General features: G+C 51.2%; 7 protein-coding genes across 7 annotated transcripts; 5 read left to right on the plus strand and 2 right to left on the minus strand.

Annotated features, from left to right (window-relative positions):
- Nucleotides 1-1,624: 1,624 nt before the first annotated feature.
- Nucleotides 1,625-2,736, plus strand: LRP88_03429 (uncharacterized protein; the record flags this gene model as incomplete). Its single annotated transcript, XM_083240048.1, has 3 exons — nt 1,625-2,373; nt 2,426-2,612; nt 2,665-2,736. The coding sequence occupies 3 exons, from the start codon at nt 1,625-1,627 to the stop codon at nt 2,734-2,736; spliced, it is 1,008 nt and encodes a 335-aa protein (XP_083105178.1).
- A 744-nt stretch (nt 2,737-3,480) lies between these two features.
- Nucleotides 3,481-5,449, minus strand: LRP88_03430 (kinase-like domain-containing protein; the record flags this gene model as incomplete). Its single annotated transcript, XM_083240049.1, has 3 exons — nt 3,481-3,681; nt 3,738-4,523; nt 4,592-5,449. The coding sequence occupies 3 exons, from the start codon at nt 5,447-5,449 to the stop codon at nt 3,481-3,483; spliced, it is 1,845 nt and encodes a 614-aa protein (XP_083105179.1).
- A 652-nt stretch (nt 5,450-6,101) lies between these two features.
- LRP88_03431 (uncharacterized protein) lies at nt 6,102-11,110 on the plus strand (the record flags this gene model as incomplete). The annotated part of the gene is made up of 9 exons (XM_083240050.1): nt 6,102-6,290; nt 6,345-6,365; nt 7,182-7,472; nt 8,052-8,098; nt 8,147-8,346; nt 8,400-8,989; nt 9,038-9,169; nt 9,230-9,341; nt 10,515-11,110. 9 exons carry the CDS (start codon nt 6,102-6,104, stop codon nt 11,108-11,110), a joined length of 2,178 nt encoding a protein of 725 aa, XP_083105180.1.
- Nucleotides 11,111-12,685: 1,575 nt separating this feature from the next.
- Nucleotides 12,686-15,641, plus strand: LRP88_03432 (uncharacterized protein; the record flags this gene model as incomplete). The annotated part of the gene is made up of 4 exons (XM_083240051.1): nt 12,686-12,840; nt 12,898-13,133; nt 13,183-15,112; nt 15,620-15,641. The coding sequence occupies 4 exons, from the start codon at nt 12,686-12,688 to the stop codon at nt 15,639-15,641; spliced, it is 2,343 nt and encodes a 780-aa protein (XP_083105181.1).
- Nucleotides 15,642-16,134: 493 nt separating this feature from the next.
- Nucleotides 16,135-16,597, plus strand: LRP88_03433 (EthD domain-containing protein; the record flags this gene model as incomplete). Its single annotated transcript, XM_083240052.1, has 2 exons — nt 16,135-16,281; nt 16,337-16,597. 2 exons carry the CDS (start codon nt 16,135-16,137, stop codon nt 16,595-16,597), a joined length of 408 nt encoding a protein of 135 aa, XP_083105182.1.
- Nucleotides 16,598-19,732: 3,135 nt separating this feature from the next.
- On the plus strand, nt 19,733-22,171 carry LRP88_03434 (uncharacterized protein; the record flags this gene model as incomplete). The annotated part of the gene is made up of 9 exons (XM_083240053.1): nt 19,733-19,759; nt 19,810-20,083; nt 20,136-20,302; nt 20,388-20,425; nt 20,479-20,498; nt 20,549-20,603; nt 20,775-21,206; nt 21,571-21,847; nt 21,902-22,171. 9 exons carry the CDS (start codon nt 19,733-19,735, stop codon nt 22,169-22,171), a joined length of 1,560 nt encoding a protein of 519 aa, XP_083105183.1.
- A 384-nt stretch (nt 22,172-22,555) lies between these two features.
- Nucleotides 22,556-23,389, minus strand: LRP88_03435 (Mpv17/PMP22 family protein; the record flags this gene model as incomplete). Its single annotated transcript, XM_083240054.1, has 2 exons — nt 22,556-22,967; nt 23,016-23,389. The coding sequence occupies 2 exons, from the start codon at nt 23,387-23,389 to the stop codon at nt 22,556-22,558; spliced, it is 786 nt and encodes a 261-aa protein (XP_083105184.1).
- Between the last annotated feature and the right edge of the window lie 280 nt (nt 23,390-23,669).

Here is a 23,669-nt window from a genome sequence, read left to right on the forward strand (position 1 = left end):
CAGTCACATCATTAGGGGACCCCCATGGGGAGAGGATGATGCTGTGGAGGGACGGATCGCTCCCCGGCCTGGGAATCCCCTCCAAGTGGTTTCTAGCCCCTCGCGAGAAGAGTCGTGATAGGCCAGCGTCTACGAGGATGCAGATCATGGTGGCGACGGATCCTGGCACTCGGAACCGCTCACGCGCGGCGAAATTGCAACAGCCTCGCCTCGGCCTGTCCGCCGCCTTCTTGTTCTTGTCTAGCGGGTGTTTCTTCAGCTACAAGGATGGGGGTTGTAAGGATCGTCGAGGCGTTCCACGTAACAAGCCATGTGCCTGCATAATCGCAGCCATCATGCATGTCCCCTATTGTCTCGGGGCTCAATCCCACGTCTTCCGACCGATCCGAATTTTATTCCTCACAAGGATTTTTTTTTATAAGGGGCTTTGATCAGCCAACACCGTGGAGCGGCATGCAATATCGGCGTTTGCAGCCTCATAAAAAGGCGCATGAACCAGTGGGATGACCGTTGAGAAATTGGATTTGCGACAGCTTCTCTTTCCAGAAACCTTACAATAACAAACTAACCAAATCAGAGTCTAGGCAAGCTCAAAAGAAAACAGACAAAACTCAAAAGCATCCACTGCCAAAGTAAAAATGTTCTTCAATCCCCTCCCCCGCAAGGAAGCCCCCCATCGGCGTTTAGCTTTCGGGTGACCGTTACGGCGGCTCAGGCCACGAGCTAAGCAAGGCCCCCAGGATCTTGGCCGTTGAAAAATAACCACGAAATGGGAATTTTCTCAAACCCTTGCTTGATGATAAGGGTTGAGGCTTTTAATGCTTCCCCCTCCATGTGGCAGCAAGGTTTCACTGTACACCGTCAGTCTGACCAAACTTCTCGACGCCGCTTGTTGAAACTTCAACGCTTTTGTTCAATAAGGGAGCTGACGGTGACATGAGCTGTGATACACCTCGGACATGGCGATCGACTATTTCTTAGGTCTTGAGCCTCAACTGCACGACCTTGGTGGTATGTTGCAGTCGGCTCAGCCCTCTCACAGACTCACGCCATTCAGCCCAACCTGTCTTGACCACCTGAGGATGGAGGCTGGATGGTGCAGTGGTGAGACAAATCGTCGCTTACACGCTACCTCCCTCAGGGTACAATAAGCATATTTCCATTTTAGCCTCTTCGTATCAAAAAGCCTTGTTAGATAGAACATTCACAAGGGAGTATGTGTGCTCATATCCTTGTGATTGTTTGTTATAGTATTAATGGGAACCCCTCGATCGTCGAGTATCCTGGGCGATTGATCAAGTCAACTTAGGTATCAAGCGACACTTCTGTCCTCCCAATACGGGAACGAAAATGCCATCCTCTCCACTCTCGTCAGCATCGTGATAGTCCCTTAGGGTCCTTTGTGACTGTCATCAGTTAACTGTTGCCTCGTACAACTTCATCCTGGCCTGCTGAGCCCCCGTGAGGTATCATTTGTATTTGCACAACCTCAAGATGATTGTCACACTGAGGGTCAATCGTCCCCTCCCTGAGCAAGAAAAGGACCGCCGAGGAAGGGCCTCATTATGGTGTCTTCTCAAGCTCCTTTGCCACCACTTTCTCAAACATTGAACCCGTTCACCAAATGGCCACCTTAACATCTTCCCGACAAGATGCTCCAGGCCAATGCGCCTTCCAAGGCGAACCAGATATCTACGGATTCGGCATCCGACTCGACATTTACCTCCAATGGACATCAGTCCTGATCGTGAGAACCTTCAAGCTACGAGGTCGAGCCAGCTTGGCCAAGTCCTACGTCATCTTTATCTTTGCCATCTTCATCGCCCTCCTCTTCATGACCGCGAACACTACCCCGTCCATTGAGGATGCGCTCAAAGGTCCCTACGCCGTCGAGGTCATGATCCTCGCATACATCATCTTTGGCGGGGTCTACATCGTCCTGCTGACCGGCAACGACCCGATGCCAATCCAAAGCTTCGATGTAGACACTGTCACGCGTCTCTGCCGGCAATTCGTCTTCTGGTGTGTGTTGACGGCTGCTTCTGTCTACTACATCTGGTTCTGGCTGGACAGGATACAAGGCAGTGGCTCCCTGGAGACACCAGGAGGGTGCGCTACGTACGGGTTCCTCTTTGCAAAGGTATCGCTATACAACCAGCCAGTCAAGACATTCTTTGCTTCCTGTTCAATATTGGTCACGATAGGATGGGTCTGGGGGTTTGCTGTGTATTGTCTGGCGATAGCCCCCTGCAACTATCCGATGCGCAACGAGTCCCGGCTGGCTAGATCTATTCGATACCTTCGAAAGTTCAACAGGACCCCTTCTCAGTCCAAAGACTTGGAGCGAAACACTCGGAGAGAAAAGGTACAGAGGTATGCGATGCTATGTCAGACCTCGTATTGGGCCTCTCTAACTGGAGGCAAGGATTGTGAAAGTCTTGGTACCGTGCCTAAGAGTCTTTTCGCTGGTGTATTCCATCACGGGAATTGAGTTGACTCTCTACTGGAACGGCGTCGGGGGGGTATATGATGTGAATTCGACAGGCCAGCTGATCCCTCTCACCATCGGACTCTGCGGGCTAGTGCAGACACTCTATGTGCCTACACTCGAGGTTAGTTTATTCCACTATCATGGGGGATCATAAACCTTGCAAACTGTTGAAGTGGTTCATGAAAAAGTTTGGCAATGGCTGGACCCGTGCAGAACAGATTGATCTCGAGACTGGCTCAACGTGAGACCCTCCTCAGCGCATAATTGCACCACCTATCACGACTGCTCGTCCACGCTCCTCCATTCCCCAACTTTTGCCCAGACGTGCTGCCCGGCAGTCATCACCACAGGAGACCAGGCCCCTGGTGAGCTGGTCTTGCCTCACAATATCTTGGCGATAGAGGTATCAGGACATATGGCCCAGATGCCTTCTTCGCGACCAGTATTTTATACTCATAGCTAAATCACCCCGATAGCCGCGGCAGAAGGCTATATGTCGGCCGCAAAGCAATTCGAGGCAGACAACAAGTGCCTCGGCAGAAGGGGATTGGAAGTTCATCCAACTGCGACTATGGGGGTTAAGAAACTCTCATGAATAAAGTCGCAAAAGACTCCTGATCGGTGCTACAGCTCAGAGGCGCAGGTATTCCGCCTTGCTCGTTCATAGGACCAACCAAGTGGCCTCACGAGGATCTATCACATGGGCTCGACAAGAGGCGGATGAAACGACGGCCAGGACTCCCAGGCTGCCACGCGACCACCAGCAACATACTGGGTTGAAAAGATATCAGAGATCACCAGATATGGTTCTTATGGGGGACTGAATTACTTAATATTGAAGTTGTACTTCTTGAAACCTAGTTATATAACACTCAAGTGATTGCACGTGCGGTTTCTGGATGAGATCTCCAGAGGATGTGCGACCTTGGTGCAGAACTTGGTGGCTGGCATCGCCGTGGTGGTTAATATGCAAACCTTGTACATATATATTATGGCCCTTGAAATGTTGGGAGGGTGATCGAGTAGCACTCTTCCATCTTTTCACCGAGAAACTGACACACTTCCTCGGCAGTGGCACGATGGTCCCTGTGAATGTTCAACATCTTGTAGCGGATAAAGTCCAGGAACTCCGTTAAATAGTTGAGTTCGTGACCAGGCCCCGAGATTGCCTTCTTGTTCTCGTCAATGCACTGTCTAAGTCATCAGTACCTGTTGAAGTCGGGGCGAGAAACCAGTGGGAACTTACGTCGATTACAGCTTGTTTTAGAAAGAAGCCGTCAGGGATCAATGGATCGCCACTCTCGGTATGTTCTGTCCCATAGAAGGTGTCTCGGAACCAGCTTACTTTCTTGCCTGGGTCTTTCTCCTTTTGGCGAGCGGTGGTATATTCCTCGAGGGCGTCTGGGCCTCGAATCGCCCAAGTCAAGAGCATCGAGAAGACACACCCTAGAGCCCAAACATCTGTCTTTCGGGAAACGAAAGACCAGTTTCCGTCCTGCTCGGGGGAGGCATACGTTGGTGACAATGGCCTATCTGCAGGCTGTTTAGATCTCGTGGCCATGGTGTGGAAGATGGTTAGGCCAAAGTCGGACAGTTTCAGTTTGCCGAGGCCGTCATCCAAAAAGCGCAAGATATTCTCGGGCTTCAAGTCGCCGTGAATCCCGTACTTCTTTGCCCACTCCTTCTTATCGAAGTCATCCCCGCTTCGAAGTTTGGGTTCGACCTCGTGCATTCCACGGAGGCCCTTGGCGATACCGGCACACTGCTCGATTAGCCATCGAGCGAAGACTTCCGAGGCGTTGGGCGTGGAGGAGGGGAGCAGGTCGGAGGGCGTTTGCTCCATCAGTTCGGCCAAGTTACCTCCTTCGGCCCAGGGGAAGAGGAACGAGAATTCGTTTCCGCGCCTGAAGGTGGCAAGCAACTCAATCACATGAGGCCCGGGTGGAGTTTTTCTCAGCGCGTAGACCTCTCTGTCAAAATCCGTCTCTTCTTCAGAGAGGAGAACCTTGAGAGCAAACGTGCCGTGTCCGTCCTGGGGCCAGTAATCAGGCAAGGATCCTTGTCTAGGTTGGGGCGAAAACCCGAGCAAGGGGAACTTACAAAAGCATGCTGGTCAGGGTGAATCTTGACCTTGTACACCTTAGCAAATCCACTATCCTTCTCGACAGGTTCACGGAACTCCCAGGGCATAATGGTATCGCGATGAAGCTGATACTCGGGTACTTGGTTATGCTCGGTCCGGGAGATGAAGGGGATGTGAATCTGCCACTGCTCGCGATGAAAGTCACGCATGAAGCTCTTCTCGCCCTTGTGGAAGCAGTTTTCGTGCTCACCACGCTTTTTAGCGATCAACGGTCGGCCTTGCGCTTTGAGTAAGCCGCCCTCCCACGTGAAAGGAAGGTCCTCGTCACAGTAACTGTACTCGACGAACCGTTCAAGTTTATCCAGTTCCTTGATCAAGACAAGTATCACAAAAATCTTGTAAGCAGAGCGTCGAGTCACGTAGTCAAAGTATGTCGGTGCATCCTTGCCAAAGGTCCGCGTTAACTCGTGAGAGACGTTGGAATCATCGCAAAGCCGCAATAATTTTCCACATGGCAGCCAAGCCTTTGTTTCATCCTCGAAGTGTTCTACCATGGCGTCGCAGAGATGGTCGGCCAGTTTGAACTTGACATCGAGTGTGCCAGAGACTCGCTGGCCTATCCCGAGGAGAGACGGGTCACTGGAGCCATTCTGGAGTGGTAGGGGTAAAATTTGATCGCTTTGGAACGATCGGCCATAGTCGTGAACGTGGGTGGAGCATCCGGTCCTCTCAGAAACCGTGCTCTGCTTGTTGTTGATCTCGTCGTCGTCGGGGAGGGTTGAGCCAATTGCAAGGAGGTTGGATTGCGACTTCCCCTTCTTGTAGTCATTATATTCCCGAAGGTAAGGATTGCCAGTTAAATCTTCTCGGGACATTGCGTCTTCGAGGTACGCAGAATGGGAATGTTGGTGTTGGGCCTCAGAAAGGTCAAAGCGGTAGGGGTGGAATATATCGAGAGCTGCCCGCAACTAACGGCGAGACAAGACCAAAGGTCGGGGCATAAGGTAGAGAGCTACGTAGTACTCCGGGCTTTCAGCTTAACCTGGCATGTCAGTTTTCACAAATGCCTTAGGTGGGATATAAGCCACCCAGCCTTGTTGGCCTGCAGATGTTTGTGTCTTGGCAGAAACTTTGGCCAACCAACAGCTACTTGGACAGACTCATTTTCAACCCCCTTGTCGTAAGACACGGTGCTGGATGGCCTATTATCCATGCACAGCCAGGTTTCAGTGTAACACGGGATGCGGAAAGGGGGTGCGGCGAACCACTGAACACCTGGAAAGGCAACCGAGGCGACCCTGGACTGGCATGAAATGACTCTACGGACGCCTTATTCTGCTGGCGACCCATTTCTGTCGCCTTCGAGACGGTGCTTTTATACTTCATGCATCTGGATTATTAAAGAAAAAGCCTTGACTTCTATACCATCTTCACTCAATTGTCATTTCCCTATCTACCTACTGCATCGGCTCGCTTCACAGCGGACACACTGAACTCTTGGAAACACAGCCATCCTCCTGCTACAACATGTCGGTATCAACCGTCGCCCACCCTCAAGCACGCCGCAGCGTGCAAAACACTCAAGTTGAAGCATCCTTCTCACAACTGGGACAGTTTCCCAACGACAAGGACACTTTTCTCCCGGGACGGTGGGTTGACCCAAGAAAGCTGGAAAACGTTCTCAACGACCTCTTCGACGATCAATATGCTGTTTCTGTACGTCCGGGCTCTGGATTCCTACCATGCATCACAGCTATTAACACTTGGCAGATGCGAAACAACTCCTACGTGGTATGGGCCCCGCGACGCCTCCGCGAGAACGAAAAAAGGATGTGCCTGAGACCATCGTGGAGGGCATTTAACCGGGTGCTCTGACAACATGGGGAGGCGTCAAGCCACCACCTTCTACAACCCTGAGTCTCGGAAGGGCTTGGTCTTTTCAGAAGGATTGCTTGGGTACTTGCTTCTCGGGTAGAAGTAATCACGGTCGCTGTAATATTACACGTGTACGAGGCTCTATTGTTTTCATATTTGATCTTCTGGCGGGTTAAACAGGGCGGATTCCATGGGATGGCAGCACCATGGGTTTTTATTCAAGTATTTAGACGGCATCATAGTTTGCAATTGGAAAGAGTCACTCGATTTACTAATTAACACAAAAACCTCGGTTCCAAATCAACAAACTTCATGATCTCTATCCTAACTTAAGAAGCAACCTCAAGGACGGAAATCCTAGTGCCTATTGACGATTATAGTAATGGCGCCTCATCTTCTCAGTCACTTCGTCAATTTCGGCCTAAATCTCAACCATGAGTCACGTAGCGGGCCCATAGGTGACTTACACTTACCTGGGAAAGTTTCTTAGAAACTGTTATAGTCCAGTTGTTGTTCCGCAACTTGGAAAGTCTTAGCATTCGCGTTGGGGTGGGAAAGGGTGGGAAAGGGTGCCTCACAGACATGGTGTACGGTTTGCCACCACATTTCTGGTCTAGATAGGCCTTTAGGACATCACCGTTGGAGTAATGGATGGGAAGAATCTGGGTGTATGTTGGAGCAACTTTTTTCGATGCCATTCTGTAGCCTGGTGGAGTAACAAAAGTGCCACAGGACGTCCTTGAGAATGAGAAGAGAGACAATGACAGTTTTCTGGGGTTTGACATTGTGATCCAGACAGGATCAGAACGAACACTATATACCGAGGACCCTCTAAACTGGTACGTGGAACTTGTTGTTGACAACCACTTCTTGGCGTACGCCTTTAGTCGTTTTCGCCGAGAGCCTGCTTTGAAGTCTCACGTCGTGCAGCTTGGAGTTTCCGCAGAACTCGGAGCCTGGTTCCCAAAAGAGCCCAATAACCTCGCACGAACCGAAGCGATTGATACCTCGGGCGGCGACCAAGTGAGGCTCTGCCGAGCCACCGATGCCCAAGTGATCTGATGTCAAGAGTTCGGCTGTAAATATGCACACCTCCCCGCCACGACCTGCGCCTCGTCTGTGTTCGTTCACAATAATTCCCGCATGGGACGGTTGAAAACACAACCGTGTGACCCTTTTACATATGCAGCTGTGAGGCAATGATAAAGCCATTGGCCGATGCCTGGGGAACTGAATCACACGCATCATGGTTTATAACAAAGCCAATTGGTCTCCTCAGCCATTGGAAGCATCTTCCTGCAACTCGGCCGGGATCGAAGCGATCCTTGACAAGCATGAACTGGTTACGACATGACTCCGATATCTCCGATGGAGATATGGAGACCTTTTTCTTTCAGGACCACGGGACAAGTCGCATACTCAGTCTCTCTAAGCGATCTGGGGTATGAGTCCCAGCCTTTCCTTACAGCAGGTGTCTAATCTGGCTAGTTCTCTCCAAGACAAAGATTCTGGACTCTATCCAATGAATCCCATTGGCAGTCGTGGCTCAATGCGGTTTGAACTCCCTCGCCTTTCGCTACACGTTGACTAACCATTACACAGGGCCATCTCAAAGACGGTGATGACGCCGAGAGCGTCCTCAACGTTTTGTAAGTGCTCACATACGCAAGCTATACAATATGCTAACTTCTCATGAGATTTTGCGGGCGGACAGAGAAGACCTACCCACATCCCTTGATAGTGGCACATTTACCCTTTCCCGAAACCATCTTTGACCAAGTCAGGACCGAGTTTCGCGTTCATGGGTCTATCGCGCGAGTCATCAACAGAAACACGAGATGTAGCTTTATGGATATGCCGTTTCTATATACTGAAGACTCAGGCGAGATCGCCACTGGTACTTGCTCTTCTCAGGGCGTCGGGAACATGCAGTGCTAACTTGGTCGGCAGTTTACAACTGTAGGACAGCTGGAACATGGCCTTGTGACATGGCCCTCTCAGTGTCCTTTTCACCGAGGAAACTCACTACGTACGCTGTCGTGTATGGGTGTGATGACGAAGCGGCAGACATTCTCAAGGCGAAGCTGACTGGAACCGATCACCCTGTCTTTCACCCCATGCTCTTGCCAACACTCCTAGCAGATATGGAAAGGGAACGCCAAGTTGGTCTCTTGCGCAAGAATTCGTTGAAAATGGACCAGTTGACCGTCGATCTAACCATGAACAAGGGCCTGGAAGGCTCCCAAATGGACCACAACAGGGAACCCATTGAGCTGTGGCAAGACATGAGCTATTTGCAAAATGGGCTTCGGAACTGGCAGCGACAGATGCAAAGGATGATAATCCACCTTGAACGGTCATCCAGCCCCACGATACTAGACACAAAACACTATGGCATCGAGGTTGAAAGGAGCTTGGAGAAGCTGACGGTGCCCGGATCCCGGATCCAAAAGAGACTAGAAGAACTGATTGACGAGTACGACGAGCATATTCGAGAGTGTGCTACCGTCACTGAGGGATTGAAACTGGCGATGTCAATGGTGAGCAAACACTATGGTGTGACAAGTTCGCCTCGCTGATCCAACCAGGATACCCGCAAAACGAACCAAGAAATCGCCCACAGCAGCTTGGAGGTTTCCAGACTGGCCCAGAACGACGGCAGCTTGATGAAGTTGATAGCCTTTGTCACAATGTTCTTTCTCCCGGCCACATTTACTTCAGTAAGTTCCAGTCCCATTTAGCCGCCTGGTATCTTAGTTCTGGGGCTGATGTTGGTAAAGACATTCTTCTCGATGGACTTCTTCGACTGGCCCAAGGCACCCGGCAGCATTGCAACCAGCTACATATGGGTGTACGCACTTGTTGCAGCTATTCTCACGCTCACTACAGTGGGTTTGTTCACCACCTGGAGGCTTAGGGGGAGGAAGGCCCGGAAGAGAGGGAACGATGACCAAGTTGCAGAGGTATAGTTAGAATAGATAGATCAGCACATTTGTCTTTCATACATAGATTTTCGTAGCCACCACATTTTTTCGCCAGTGTTTGCTGTAAAGGTTATGTTGCTATAGATGCCGTCCCCAGCTGCAACTTGGCGTTTGTTAGCCTTGAGCGGGATAAGCAAGGTAGACTTTGGTATGATTGAGATCGGCACGCGCTCAATGAACGCCATGCCCCAGCAGAGTGAGAAGAAGACGCGATTGGGCCTTTTCATTGCAATCGATTAACGGCTTTCCTAAAAGCAGACGTCGCCCCCTGCGTCGCGATGAACCTGTTAAGCGCCGACCGGGGACGGCGCTTGATGAAACGCGACCATCGGAGCTGAACATCACAAACGAGTTCAGCTGCGTAAATCTCCTGTCAATTGCAGTAATATAGACTGCAAATGTCGTGCTAAAAGGAAATTCTTCGGGAAATTTGCTCTTAATCAAGTTCGATGCGTAGCTGCGAGGTCCAAACCACCACGGGGTAGACATGACACCTTCCCGAAACGTGGAGTCTCAGGCTTGGCTGTTGGTTCTACTCTTCCCATGCATGCATGCAACCACCTCCAAGGTCTTTTAACTCGCTAGACTGCACCCTGAAAGTATCGACATGGCTCTGGCCTAGACAAAGGGGCCTGTTCGTGCCCCCTCCTAGAATTGCCCCAGCCTTTGTTGGGTCCAGGTTTCCATTCTCTCCTCACATCCTCAATTTCTCTGTCACACGCTTCTCATGCCTATTCCTTTACCAGTTTGCGCGTCTCAATGGCTACGATGACGAGGCTCATCTCCATTATCCTCTTCCTTTGTTATCTGCAGAAGGGGTTTGCCGCCAAGCAATGTTATTATCCGAATGGAGAAGAGGCCCCCGACCACCCTTGCGATGAAGATGCCGAGGTGAGCGCATGCTGTGGAGGAAGCTTCGGATCGATCTGTATGTCGAACAAGCTATGCGCAGGAGGCGACGGAGGTATTGTACGAGGTTCCTGTACAGATAAGGACTGGGCATCACCAGAATGTCCATTGTATTGCCTTAGTAGGTCCAAGACTCTATCGAAGTCGCTGAACTTGTGCTGATATGATCAAGGCGCCGACACTGGAGGTACCGACCTGGTGGGCTGCTCGAACGTTACGAATACCGATACTTCATATTGCTGCGATCACAATGCGAACTGCTGCGACAACGGTGTCGGAAGGTTCAACGTATATCCCTCGAAGCCGAAGCCCTGGGCCACATGGAACCGACAGGCGACAGAATACCTCGTCGTGGGCACGATGTACACCGGCGACCCTGGATCCTCCACTGCAGAGGCCACGACGACCGGCGCATCCTCGTCTGCGACAACAACATCAGAAGCGGCCTCGTCAGCCACGGGAGAGGCTCAGACACCGGAGTCAACCGAGGCACCAGCATCTGGACTCTCGACTGGCGCCCAGGCAGGCATTGGAGTTGGCGTCGGTGTCGGTGCGCTCGTAATTGCAGCTGTGGTATACCTTTTTTGGAAGATGCGCAAGAATGAAGAGGCTGCCAGGGAGGGCAATCATTCATCATCCGACCACGGTGCGCCGCAGATGGGCACTGCCTGGCAGCAGACTCACCACTTGCCCAAGGAACCACAGGAACTTCACGGACACCAGTTCCAGGGCTATGGTGTTCGGGCCGAGCTGCCGGCGCAACATTAATGGATGTCGGGTACTTCATCGTGGGAGTCTCGGTTTGGAGTTGGGGACTGGTACAGTAATTGGTGGACTGGACACGGCCTGTGAGAGAGCGTAATAGATACCATTTTATAGCAATTGCAAAATATTCTTAGCGTACAGTTTTACTTTCTGGTATAATAGGGCAAGGTTCGGGTCGTTGAATGAAGTTGCAAGTGAGTGATTGCACTAACATGCCAACCCCAAGCACCCGCCTTTCTGACCACAACTTGGTCAGTGTCCGGCACACGCAGGAATCTAGTACAGGTCCTTGCGCTTCTTCACTTTACAGTGTCTGATGGAGAAATGACGTGCTTGCCATTTTACTTGACAGATTGGTTAGATTTCTGACGGCTTCGTCTGACTCGTCAGAGTTCTGACAGGGGATTCTGATGGCTCTGTGGCGTTTCTGACAACAGCCAGTTTCTGGGTCTGTCACTCAGGCCATAGCCATGGACTTACAGGAAGGACTTCGTATCAAAACATTTATTCTTCAAACTATGGCATTCACAACCTCCTTCCCAAGACCCAATAATAAAGGGTGTCTAACATCAAGGATGTCTTTCAGTAAAGTGAACCGCGCAGAAAGGAGGGTCTGGGCCAAGAAGAGCTCTCTCGCTGCTTCGCCCGCCAATTGATCAGGCCAGTGATCAATAAACACAATAGTATATCCTACACTCTCACGACTTCAACGTATTTTCCGACTTTTAGCTGTAGCCCCACGTCTTTGACGCCTATGCTATAGCACTCGGAGACGATCAAGTATACGAAAGCCCATCTTCGCTCAGAACCAAGTTCCCGTCGATTTAGGCGGAGCTGTCGCTAAGCGAGAGCTGAGGGTGAGGCTGACGTGCACTTTTCTTGAGCGAAATGCGGAAAGTAGGGCTCAAAAGGCACATGATAATACGGTCGAACTATATCCAGAGGCACTCGAACAAAAGTCAGGCTTGGGGCTATTTCGCTAGAGAAGATCCATGGACAATATCCCGATGGTCTATATAACGATCTGATTTCCATCTAGCATTCTGGAACTGGCGCACTACCGCCTTTCAGCCGCGTGACAAAAGCTTCAAGCCACCATGCGTGGACCGTTTCACACCGTCTGTTGTGGCAAGGTTGGGCCAATGAACAAAGCCCCAAGAAAGTCATTGCAGGATCGGCTTGCCAAGCAAGTCTTATTCGCCAATGGGGCTGTTTTCTCCCTGCAAGGGCCTTTTTGCGTATGAGCGTCGTTCGTCCTTAGTGGCTCTGTGCGTTACACCTGAATGCAAAGGACTTTCGTCGACAAGGTTAATTGGTGACTGATTGCTTCCGGGCTGTAATTCCAGAATTTCAGTGGCTGAGCCAACCCTCGGGGAGGTTTCTGGGACGTAGTAAACTAAGGCCCAAGATATCTTATATATCTTCTGTTTCTTCTGTTTCTTTTGATACCAGCTCATCCAAATTAACTCAGCTTCTTCAATCACACTTGGGCATCTCTGCACCAGAAGATTACTGCCTCCCCCCCCCCTTCCCCTTTTCTCCCCCCTTTCCCACGTCAGCTGTTTCTCCGCATCCGTCATGAGCAGCTCAAACCAACTCCACAGGCCGCCACTGCAGGTCAAGCCTGACTTCGAGCCCCATCGCGCCACTATTCGACATCTCTACATAGTAGAGCAGATGAAATTGGCCCAGGTTATGACTACCATGGAGCAAAGGCATGGATTCCGGGCAACGTAAGAGCACTCCTTCAGCCTCCTGTCCAAGCCCCCCCTTCTGACCTATGATTCTAGGGAGAAACAGTACAAGACTACGCTGAAAACTTGGGGGCTTGCAAAGAATGTCTCCAAACAGGCAAAGGAGTCTATTGTACGAGCGCTTGAGAGCCGAGAGAGAGAGGGAAAGCAGACGGCCTCGGTCAAGCTCGGTGGCGCTCCCGTTTCTGAGGAAAAGGTCTGGAGATGGAGAAAGGAGAGGGCCAAGGCTGCGAACCAGCTTGGTACTGGCCACTCCAGTGCTTGGTGTGAAGGTACGTTGCCAATTACCGCTCCCTTATCCAGAAGCTAAACCGAACATAGATTCGGAAATGTTGGACATAGAGTTTGTGTCAGAAGACGAGGACAGAGACGAGGTCATGGAGTCTACAGGCACTGCACCACCAGCTGGCATAGGAAAAGATTCCAGCCCTCCTGGTAGCCCACATAGTATAATCTCGGCAAATCCTCAGAAGCAGCCAAGAGGGAGGCTCGGCTATCAAATAAGTCGTGTAACATCTGGCATCTTTTCGAGGGCCATTGATCGATTTGAAAGAGCCTGGTGGCAGGTAGATAACCTGCCCATCCCGGACGCTGGCGACAACGAAAATTACGATCTCTTGGGCCTGGAGCATCAACATATTGACCATGACGATGGCTTTTGGCACCAGCCCGACCTTCTCTCTGAGCCCAGAGATCTTTCTTTGATGGGGATTCTGGACGCATCGTGGGGTTATCCCGGGCAATTCCCGAAACTCCCTGCCGCGGTCTCGGTGTGTGGAGAACAAGGTGGCGACGCGGCCACGGACAACACAGATGAAGACAACGACTGCACCGAAGACATCAACTGCACCAACAACATCGACTACTCTGAAGATGCCCACTGCGCCAAAGATACGGAGTGCGTCGAGGGTGACAGCCATCAAGACTTTACGACATCATTCTACAGAGCTGTCTCCGAGGGCGATTACCGCGCTGCTGAATCATTGCTCAACCTGGCAAAGCAACTTGATCGTCCTTTCGACGATTCAGTCTTGCTGAATGCTCTGAAAACAGCGTCCATTAGAGGTCACGCCACAATCGTGAAGCTACTCCTGGACTCGGACGTTCCAACCACGAATGCTCTGCGCGAAGCCGCCATGGCCGGTCGACTTGAAGCCCTCCCGCCTCTCCTGGACAAGGCAGGATGTCAGCCGGGTGCACTATCGTTTGCATCCAGAGGCAGAAGCGAACGTTCGCAAGAAGACATCTGTAGACTGCTCCTTGACCATGGAGCGGACGTGGATGAGATGTCATCCGAGCCCGGCGAGCCTGAATGGGGCCCTCCACTGTTGGAAGCAGCCATACACAACAACTCCGGCGTCTTCAAACTACTTCTAGACAGAGGCGCGAGCCTGGGCCTGGCCTTGAAAGCACACCGAAACAAACGACCTTGGGCCAAAAAGTCTGGTTTCTCCCACAGGAAGCTAGATGGCGGAACTGATGACACCTTGCTTGATGCGACCAAGGCCTTGTTCCTCGTGCTGAGAGAAGGAGACAGCAAGCTGGCAGCCATCCTCAACTTGTGTTACGGTGCCAACAACAACGACGCCCTTGTCATGGCGGCCAGGTACGGTGATGAAGCTGTCGCAAAACGCCTATTGGACGGGGGCGCCGATCCGTTTCGGCCCAATAGCAATGGACTTTCAGCGATCGAGGCTGCGCGAAGGAGCCATAGAACAGGCTTTGTCAAGTTGCTACTGCGCCAAGACCGCGAGCCTCCAGATGGCATGGCCCTGCTGAGGGAGCCCTTTGCTGTGCGAGCCCGATTCATCTCTCAGTGCAGAAACATCAGCAACGTGGCAGAGAGGCTCCCGGCGCACCTGGCCGTGGAGGCTGAAAAGCTGTCCCGGTACTTTCTTGATCATCGCCCTGCCTTCCGTTCGGCAATGTCATCCATGAGAGGTCTGTCGGTGCTCGAAGCTCCTGACAACGTGTATTCGCTGCTGGCCTACCTGTGTCTCGCCCGGGCGATGACGGACCTGATACGATCAAAGGCAGGTGCTGATTTTACTGGGGAGTTCCAAGACGGCGTTCATTCGTTCTTTGAAGTCTTGAGACACGGCAAGTTCGAGCAGACCAATGACACCCTTCTGTATGAACAGGTCGTGCGTCTGGCCTGGGGCGTCGAGCTCAGCCAGGAATTATCACCATCGGGCTCTGTCGACGAGAATATCCTGCGGATGAAAGATCTTGCCTTCAAGCTTCTTTTTCAGTCAACGCAGTTCACAGAGTCTGGGGGCAGTGCCAGGGCGGACCATCATCAACTACTGGGAGAGCGGGTTGCCCCCGGGTGTACATCGCCGATGGCAAAGCAGTCAATAGGATTTTGGTCCTTTGACATCCATGCACCGGATTCGTCTTCAAAAACTTGGCCGCCTTTCAGTACCGGGAATCTGGATCAACCTTGTGGTATAGCCGAGTCCTCCAAACAAGACCACAGGCCTCCAAATATACATTTTGGCGAGCGCAATGCGATAGATGGTGGCGGCATAAAAGCAGCCATCATACGCATTACCACGGGGACCCTATTTGCCCTGATGATCCTACTCTTGAACAGTACGCCGCCTCAATTCCATTCACACAGACACTCACTGACACTTCATTGGCAGCAATAACCCAAGCCACCAAAGGCACTGACCCACTGAGCACCTTTGCCGCTGCTGGTATGATCTTATCACCCTTGCTTCTTCTGAAAATACCATGTATTAACCTCGAGTAGCGTGTGCAACACAACTGCCTAGCACACCACACCCCGACCATTCCGACGCCCTTCACACCTCTGCTACATCCGTCTGTGAAGACGCGCCTTTCCCATGTACTCTAGGTACTGCGCTGTCTGCCGAGGCCTCCATGACATGGCTGCCTGACCCGACACTTCTCTCGAGGCCAGCTACCCCCTCGATGGCCGAATGGACTCCGAACTGGAGTAATGTCCGGAGCCCAAACCCACCTTTCGCTAGCTCCGCCCACCCAATGGTAACAGCTGACAGCCTTCTTACAACGCCATGGTTTTCTGACAGGACAATCTGACGGCTGGGTGGGCTTTCTGACAGGAGTAGCTTCTGGACTTGTCACCCAATGCCTAATGACCGAGAATTATGGCATCCATCTGACGATTTTATACTACACCGTCGATTATTCGACCCATGTATTTAAGCAGCTAGATCTGCTTCATTTTCTAGCATCATCATCCTCTTCGCCAACAGAACAACAAAGAGCTTCCGACAATCAACAATGGCTTTCAGCAAGGTATACCGCGCTACCGTCTTCGCCAGGAGAAAGGAGGGCGTGACCCAGGAAGAGTTCTCCCGTCGCTTCGCTCGCCATGGAACATTGGCCGGCCCAGTGATTAAGAAGCACAACGGCATCGCCTACATCCAGGTAACACGATTGCTCCTCGCAAGATTTCAGCACTTGTTCTAACTTTTGGCTGTAGCACCACGTTTTCGACGCCTATGCCGAAGAGTTCAAAGAAAAGATTGGGCCTGTGATGGCGCCCTTCTTCAACTTCGCCCAGGCCGATGGGATCAACACCCTCATCTTCCCGACTATGGATGATCTCGTCGGCTTCTTCAAGGACCCGGCACATGAGGAAACTCTTAATGCTGATGTCGCCGAGTTTGCCGATCCAACAACGGTCACCTTTGCGGTTGGAGATGAGAATGTGGTGATCGAGGATGGAAAGTTGCTTGTCTAGTTCATTCACCGGCAACTCTTGAGGCTGCGAGAATGACCCTGATGACCAAACGTTAGAGTACTTCGAGGAAAATAATAACAATCACGGGTTTCGACTTGGAAAAAGTGCCTTGAGCTTATAAACGAGCTTCGGATTGACAACGTGATCGCATTAGCACTAACAATAACATGGATTTGTCAGCGCCTTTACAACATGATCCCTCAAACGTTGAGACACCTTGAGACTCTTCAAACACCATACTGACTACCCCGAAATCGCTAAAGAATAATTTAAGATGACTGAAAAGTGGCAGCCATATATCCTGGGGGCTGAAGATGATTGGTCCGATGTCAGAGACAGCGGCCAACGAAAGAGGATCCAGAACAGACTTGCCCAGAGGGCTCGCAGTAAGTCAGCATTTGACTCACGTTGGTTGTGTAAACAGGTACTTAGTAGTGCCTCACACTAGGAGCCAACCTAAAAGCGAGACGAAACAAGACCAATTCGACACCAGGCGAAGCTGCCCGGGTTGAAACACAAACTGAGACGCCAGAGGCGCGTGATGGTGTAGTGGTCGGCCACGACGTTGAAGATCTTTTTGAAATACCTGGATTGGGAAATCAAGAAAGCGAATCACTTGACGTCTCATTGGACCCCCCAACATCAGTTGCTGATACGCAGCTCGACACTCTACAACCTGGTCTGGATGCTCAGTTCCTCTTACTCACCTCTCTCACTACCGTCGCAGCATTGTCCTCAAATGCCACTCTTCTTCATATCCCATGCGAAGTCCCAAGCATTGATATCTTTAACCCATCGCATGCATCCCTTCCTTCCACTCTAATGCCCACCGAACTACAAAAAACTATCCCTCATCCTCCTTTCGTCGACGTTATCCCCTTTCCCGGGGTTCGAGACCGCCTTCTCCGTTCTCTAGCTGTAATAGATTTGGAAAAGCTCACTATTGATCTCACGGGTGGAGCTTTCAAAGTTTGGGGCTCTGTACCATGGGACGGGATGAGTTGGGAGGTTTCTGGGGAGTTTGCCAAGAAGTGGTGGTTCTTGATTGACGGGGAACTGCTTCGGGCAACAAACTTTTGGCGTCGGCAGAGGCTGGAGCCAAGCATCTCAGCCAGTGATATTCTGCTTGAGGTGTAATCTTATACAACAAGGGGTTGGCTCTGTTGGACATAATGATCAAAGATAACTCCGGCATAGAGTTGTGTGTGGTTGTGGTTACGTGATAGTTAGAACAAAGCATTAACATGATTTCAACACAGGGGGGCGTTGTTTGCTACCTAACAAAACTTTTACGTCGATCACAACTTGCAGGCCCATATTTTACGAGTAGGATGTGTTGGCTGAAGACTGAAAAGCTCTTTCTCATTCCAATATTGAAGCCTCAGAGCTCCTCAGCAGGATCCTTTCAGCGAAAAGCCGTGCGTGTTCTGGATCCCAGGGAGATTCTTCCTCCTTCAAGTGCAGTGAAACCCCTCTGCAACCCTGTGGGAGTCTCCCAATGCCGAAATTGGACCGTTGAAGATTTTTCAAAGGATCATAACCCCTCAGCGAAGGTTCCTTTGACAATGAAAGGCGAGTATCCCCGATGACCGTTACACCGGCAATGCCATTCTCATACGCATATACTCCATCCCTGCTATGGCATACAAATGCCTATTGGATATTTCTAGAATTCCGAAGAGGTTGGAGAGGTTGATACGAGGGACGATTCATGTGCCCCTGGAAGTGAGACGGAGAAGGAAACTTTGAACGGAGATGACCACTGAGGCTGTCAGGGATGGGTTGCAATGTGTGGGGGAGAATGGAAAGATCGGCGGCCCAACGGTTGACCTGGGCAAGGCAGCAGCAATTCCGGTTTGATCGCCCCCGAGCAAGGGAAACACGACAAGTTGAATGGAGAGTGCTGGTCAACCGTCACAAACGGGGTTGAGGGGTTTCAATTAACTGTCAAATCCATCACGTGGCGGCCATGTGTTTGAGGAAAACGCAGCCATCATCCCGTAGGCTACCGAACTTTAATATCCAAGTTTGGAATATGACGAGGCTGGTTGGGCTTCATATGGACAAGCTGTTTGTCAGGAAATCCAGCATTAAGGTTCAACTTGTTGCTAATATTTTATATCATTCAGCCTTTAGAGACCAGGATTCCCTTGAATCCGGAGACTTTACTCCTTCCCGGGCCACGGCAAGTAATATACCTTTGCCCATGGGGAACACTGATCCTTCAGGACCCCTGAGTCCAGGCTCGGAAGTTCGGACCACTGACGTACTTTTACTACGTGCCAAGACTTTGTCATGTTGGCTCTTCACAGCTCATGCCTGGTTTTTAGCATCGATCCTGTTTGAGACGCATGGCGGACACTAGCTCCTGTAGCGCTTTGACGTTCAGGGCCGCCACGGGACGGCAAGGCTTTTTAGTTGATGGAGTCTTTTGACAAGCCACCAACTAATCCTTCAGACTGTTTGGTCTAGAACTTAGTTGGGCTGCAGGTAGAGGTCCGCAAATAAACACGGGAAGCCCGAGACATTTGCAGATATTTCGAGTACCTATTTCTGCTGCAGAACGGTACTCGGCAAAGCACCCCGCGTGAATACCTAGCTCCGTTTCGACTTGGACGATCCTGCTACTCTCGGTTGGGACGTTGTCGTCGGTAGTTGTTGAGGGTATCAATCGGTTAGCCAAGTGTTGAAGTCTAAAAAGAGGAGCGCAGGTCACGACAGGGAAGAGAAATCGGACCATTTCGGTTTGTTCATGACTCGAGTCAAGACACTTCGGGCATGCATCCGCTGTACCCGGACCTATATCGTTTGCAGGATCTATCCGTACCCACAACGTTGATCTAGATTGCGATCGTGGAGGCCCTGACTTGTCAGCTCTAACATCGGGGAGTGCGTCTTCAGCGGCATCAATCCTTGGTCGTGGTTTGAGGCTAGTGGTAGTTTGCATAGGGCATGGTGCTCGGGCTTGGATGCTCTCGAGGCTCTGGTTCGCCGTGTCGGGTTTTTGTTGTGCGCAGGGGTTGAATGCAGACATACATTAAAAAAGAAAGTGTCTTGGCTGTTTGATCTGGGGAACTGTTGTTCTTCGTTTCTTTTGTTTTGCGCCAAGTTATTGTTCCTTTGTTCGTCGACATCATGCCAGTCTTTGAAGATAGACCGTCGGTATATCACACTCTCTTCCCCTTCTGGTAAACTCTGACTCACTGACTTAGTTCCTATACGAAGTTTGGGCTCTTTATGGCGTTGGTACGCTCATTCTGCTTACTCGATTCGCTGTGCGCTTCAAGACAGTCGGGTGGCGTGGGTTCCAGGGAGATGACTTCTTTTCGGCGCTCGTTTTGATATTCTTTGCCATGGATGGATTTACTGTCCATCTGATATGTACTCTTCGACCGGTTCCTTTGATGTCGATGCGACATGAACTGACTGCTGGCTCAGATTACCTGGGGACAAACCTCGAGGCAACCTTCTACACCAAAACCCATAGTCAGTTTTCCATGATCCTCAACATGCGCGCCAACGACTCACATCTCGAAAGCATTGACCGATTCTATCATTAAAGATTGTGTAAAGGGTTCAAAACTGGAGTTTGTCGCCTGGTATTCCTACACTGCTCTCATCTGGTCGCTCAAAGGAACCATGCTCTTCTTCTTTTCTCGAATCACCATTGGAACCTGGCATAGTATTCTTGTCAAGACGGCATCCGTTTGTTGCGCCGTCTCCTACTTGGCTGTTTTCCTTACCGTATGAGGCCTGTCGTGTGTTGTCGGCTTGACTAACTAGATGCTAGGTCACGTTTGGATGCTTTCCAACACGCAAGAACTGGCAGTAAGTTTGGCGGCTCTGATGTTCCGAATTAGCCAACTGACCTTGCTTCGTAGGGTTGTTCCTGATCCTGGAGGTTCGTTAACCATGCTCAGACAGTCACAGCATATTGACCATGAACAATAGAGAAGTGCACATTCAGGAGACAGAACCTCGTGGTGACTACAGTACTCAATGTCTTGTACGTCTCTTCTTTGTTAAATATACCGAGAACAGCCTCTAACTATGGCTAGGACCGACTCTATGATTTTGGGTATTCCACTACCGCTGCTGTGGAAGCTTCAAATCCCCCTTCGAAGGCAAGCTCTATTCTGCCATGAACTTGCAGTAATACTTACCAGATCTGGTTCAGGAAAATTGTCATCGGTCTCCTTCTATCGTCTGGACTCTTCGTCATCGCCGCCGCCATCATCCGCGCAACTCTGACTCTCTCAGCTCATCCATCCGCCCTCGCTGTAAACGAATGGGGCGTTCGCGAAACTCTCGTCGGCATCATCACCGTCAACATCCCTATTCTACGACCCATGTTCAAACGCTCATTCTGGTCCTGGCAAAACAATACAAACATCAGCTCCTCCTTCCGAACAACCACAGGGGCTGGTAAATCGACAGACATTACGGGACCGTACGAGCTTACGCCCAGCATCGCCGAGGGATCCAAGCCAAGCGACCGCGGGAGTCAAGAGTCCATCTTCAGAAAGGACAGTGTTACTATGGCGGCGGTCGTGGTCAAGACGACATACGATGTAACTCACGAAACAGCCATTGATGAGGATGAGTCGTGGTATGGCGAACGGAGGGGGCAAACAAAGGCTTCGGTACAAGTAGAATCGCACGTTTGATAACTGGATAGAGTATAATTAATTGTTCCTTTTGGGTATGTTCTGTTCACTGTTCATGGCCCGTTTGGACGTTTGAAGACGTTTACACATTGTTCCCCATCAATGTTCTTGAATAAAAATAATAGAAGAGCACCAGACATATAAATTCAGTCGCTGCTCAGCAGTTCACTTCATCCTTCACGCATCCCGCAGGATTGAGAACCTGCACCTTGCTTCCTACATCTCAACCCTCATTAACCTCACAGCGCCCCATCCCTGTCCATTCCTACCAATCGGTAGGTTGAAGCTAATCATGCCCATTCTTAGGTCCGGTTGTGCCTATGACAACGGTTGGGATTACGGCGTCAGTTCTACTGACACCGGTACCACTGGTGACGGTCCCCCAGCGAAGCCCGAAGATCCCAAAGCTCCCGTGCAAGAGTACTTCTGGCCCGTCCTCCGCAAGCACGGCCTTGGCCAAGCCGAACCCGGTGAACGTCCCGTCAAGTGCGCCTGTCCCATCTGCTACGACCACATCAGCATGGCCGGCCTCTCGACCCCCGAAGAAGGAGGCAAGCAAGGCCTCATCGCTCCCTGTGGCCATGTGATGTGTCCCGACTGTTGGCCCAAGCGGGAATAGGATTCCGACAACTACGAGTTCACTGAACGCAAGTGCCCAGTGTGCCGTCTTCTGCTCCAGTGCTACTCGTGCACCCACACGGTTATGAAGGAGCCCATCCCCGACGCCACCTGTGATGTCGAAGAGCTGGAATGCGTCCCCAATTCCATGACGGAGACCTCTGTGCCGTACCAGGCCATCTGTGTCGAGTGCTGTTTCACCTTTGACGATATCTTGAAGTACTATGAACCCGGTGAATCCATCGGCTGGTGGTTCAAGCCTCGCAGCCCTGGTGAAGAACGATCTTGATGTGTCCAACATCCTTGTCACGGAGTGTGAGTGTGCGCCTGTTTTTGCTCATGTTCCTGTGCTGACTTTGACCCAGTGTTGAGTTTGTCTTGCCGAGTTCATGTGAGGTCGTACGTACAGCTAACTTTCGATAGAGAGTTGTAGAGAGACTAGACAGATCCGAAGAGAATTGAGAGTGTTAAACTGTGGAGGCAGAAATTGGTGTCGCTATGGGTACGTAACAAAGAATCACGTTTCTCGAATGACAGATGGACTAACGTCGTCGCTAGGCCTGCAATTGCGCTTCAGTCAACCGAAAACTCCATTGATGCTTCTGTACAAAACACAAGTCTATGTCTATATTAGATCCCACCCGAGAGAACAAAGGAAAATAGAAGAAAACTTTTAGGCTGCTTGCGGAACAGCGTAGGCAACTCCTTGCTTCTCATCCACATGACCTACTGCCTCATGTCGAAGAGCCTCCTTGAGCTCAGCCTGCCTGTTCAGGAAGCTCAAATACGTCTGCCAGCCCACAGCGACGACGCCATGGAACAATGGTCGGTAGTCCAGTGGGAGGAAGGTGAAGCTAAAGGCTGTGACGACCGGCCACAGCTTGCACGAGTTGACGATGCTGGTGGGGACCGTGTCCTTGACGCGCTCGACAGTTCCCTCGAGGTTCTCACCCGAGAGGATGGCTTGAGAGCCGAAGAAGAAGGTGTTGAAGATTGGTGTAAAGCATACTTGGCTCACTGCGACCTTTGTGGCGATTGAGAGGATGCGCGAGGAGTAATTAAAGTTGTGTGAGAGAAAGATGAACCTGGGCATTGTCAGTACTGTATCAACACAAGCAAAACGTGACGCATACCATTTGTAGTTGGGTATCGCGGCGGTAGCACCAATGACGGCATTCCTTGCTGTTCTAGCACCATCATACTCATTCCCGCTGACATACTGAGCGCTCAAGTCGGCAGCAATGTAGATAACGACAGCCGTGATGACCTGCGTCGTGAGAGGCCTCTTTGTCTGCGACCTAGCATATCCCCGCGCCGCAGCAGTCAGAGGACCGAGACGCTGCCATAGAGGCAGAGGCGCAACGGTGCTGGGCACGGGGATGGACTCTTCGGACTTGGCCCCGGAGGGCGGCTTGGACGGCGACGACTGGAGTCGGCGCTGGATCCGGGGGAATCGGCCTGACACGAAATGCCTCCGGAGAGCGGCGCGAAGCAGGGGTGTCGCCATAACGATTAAATGATATAGAGGTTATGACATTGTGAAAGGGTCAAAGAGAAAGGGCCCCGTCTTAATTGAAGCGGCACCCCCTGGTCTTTGAGCGTTAGATTTGATGCCGAACTCGGGCGTGGGAGATAATTCCGAAAGCTGGCGTCGGTGCTGATCCGGCTTGCGCCATCGGATCTAGAGAATGCCCGGGTCGGCTTCAGATTGGCTGGCCGAGACGAGGTGGAGATGTCTGGGGCGGGATTCATCGGCTATCGAGTCGGAGTCAGGGGGCCGAGTGAGA

The sequence above is a fragment of the Fusarium phalaenopsidis genome (assembly GCF_050370095.1).
Source record: "Fusarium phalaenopsidis strain FUZ10S chromosome Unknown contig_32286, whole genome shotgun sequence".
Taxonomy (NCBI): Eukaryota; Fungi; Ascomycota; class Sordariomycetes; order Hypocreales; family Nectriaceae; genus Fusarium; species Fusarium phalaenopsidis.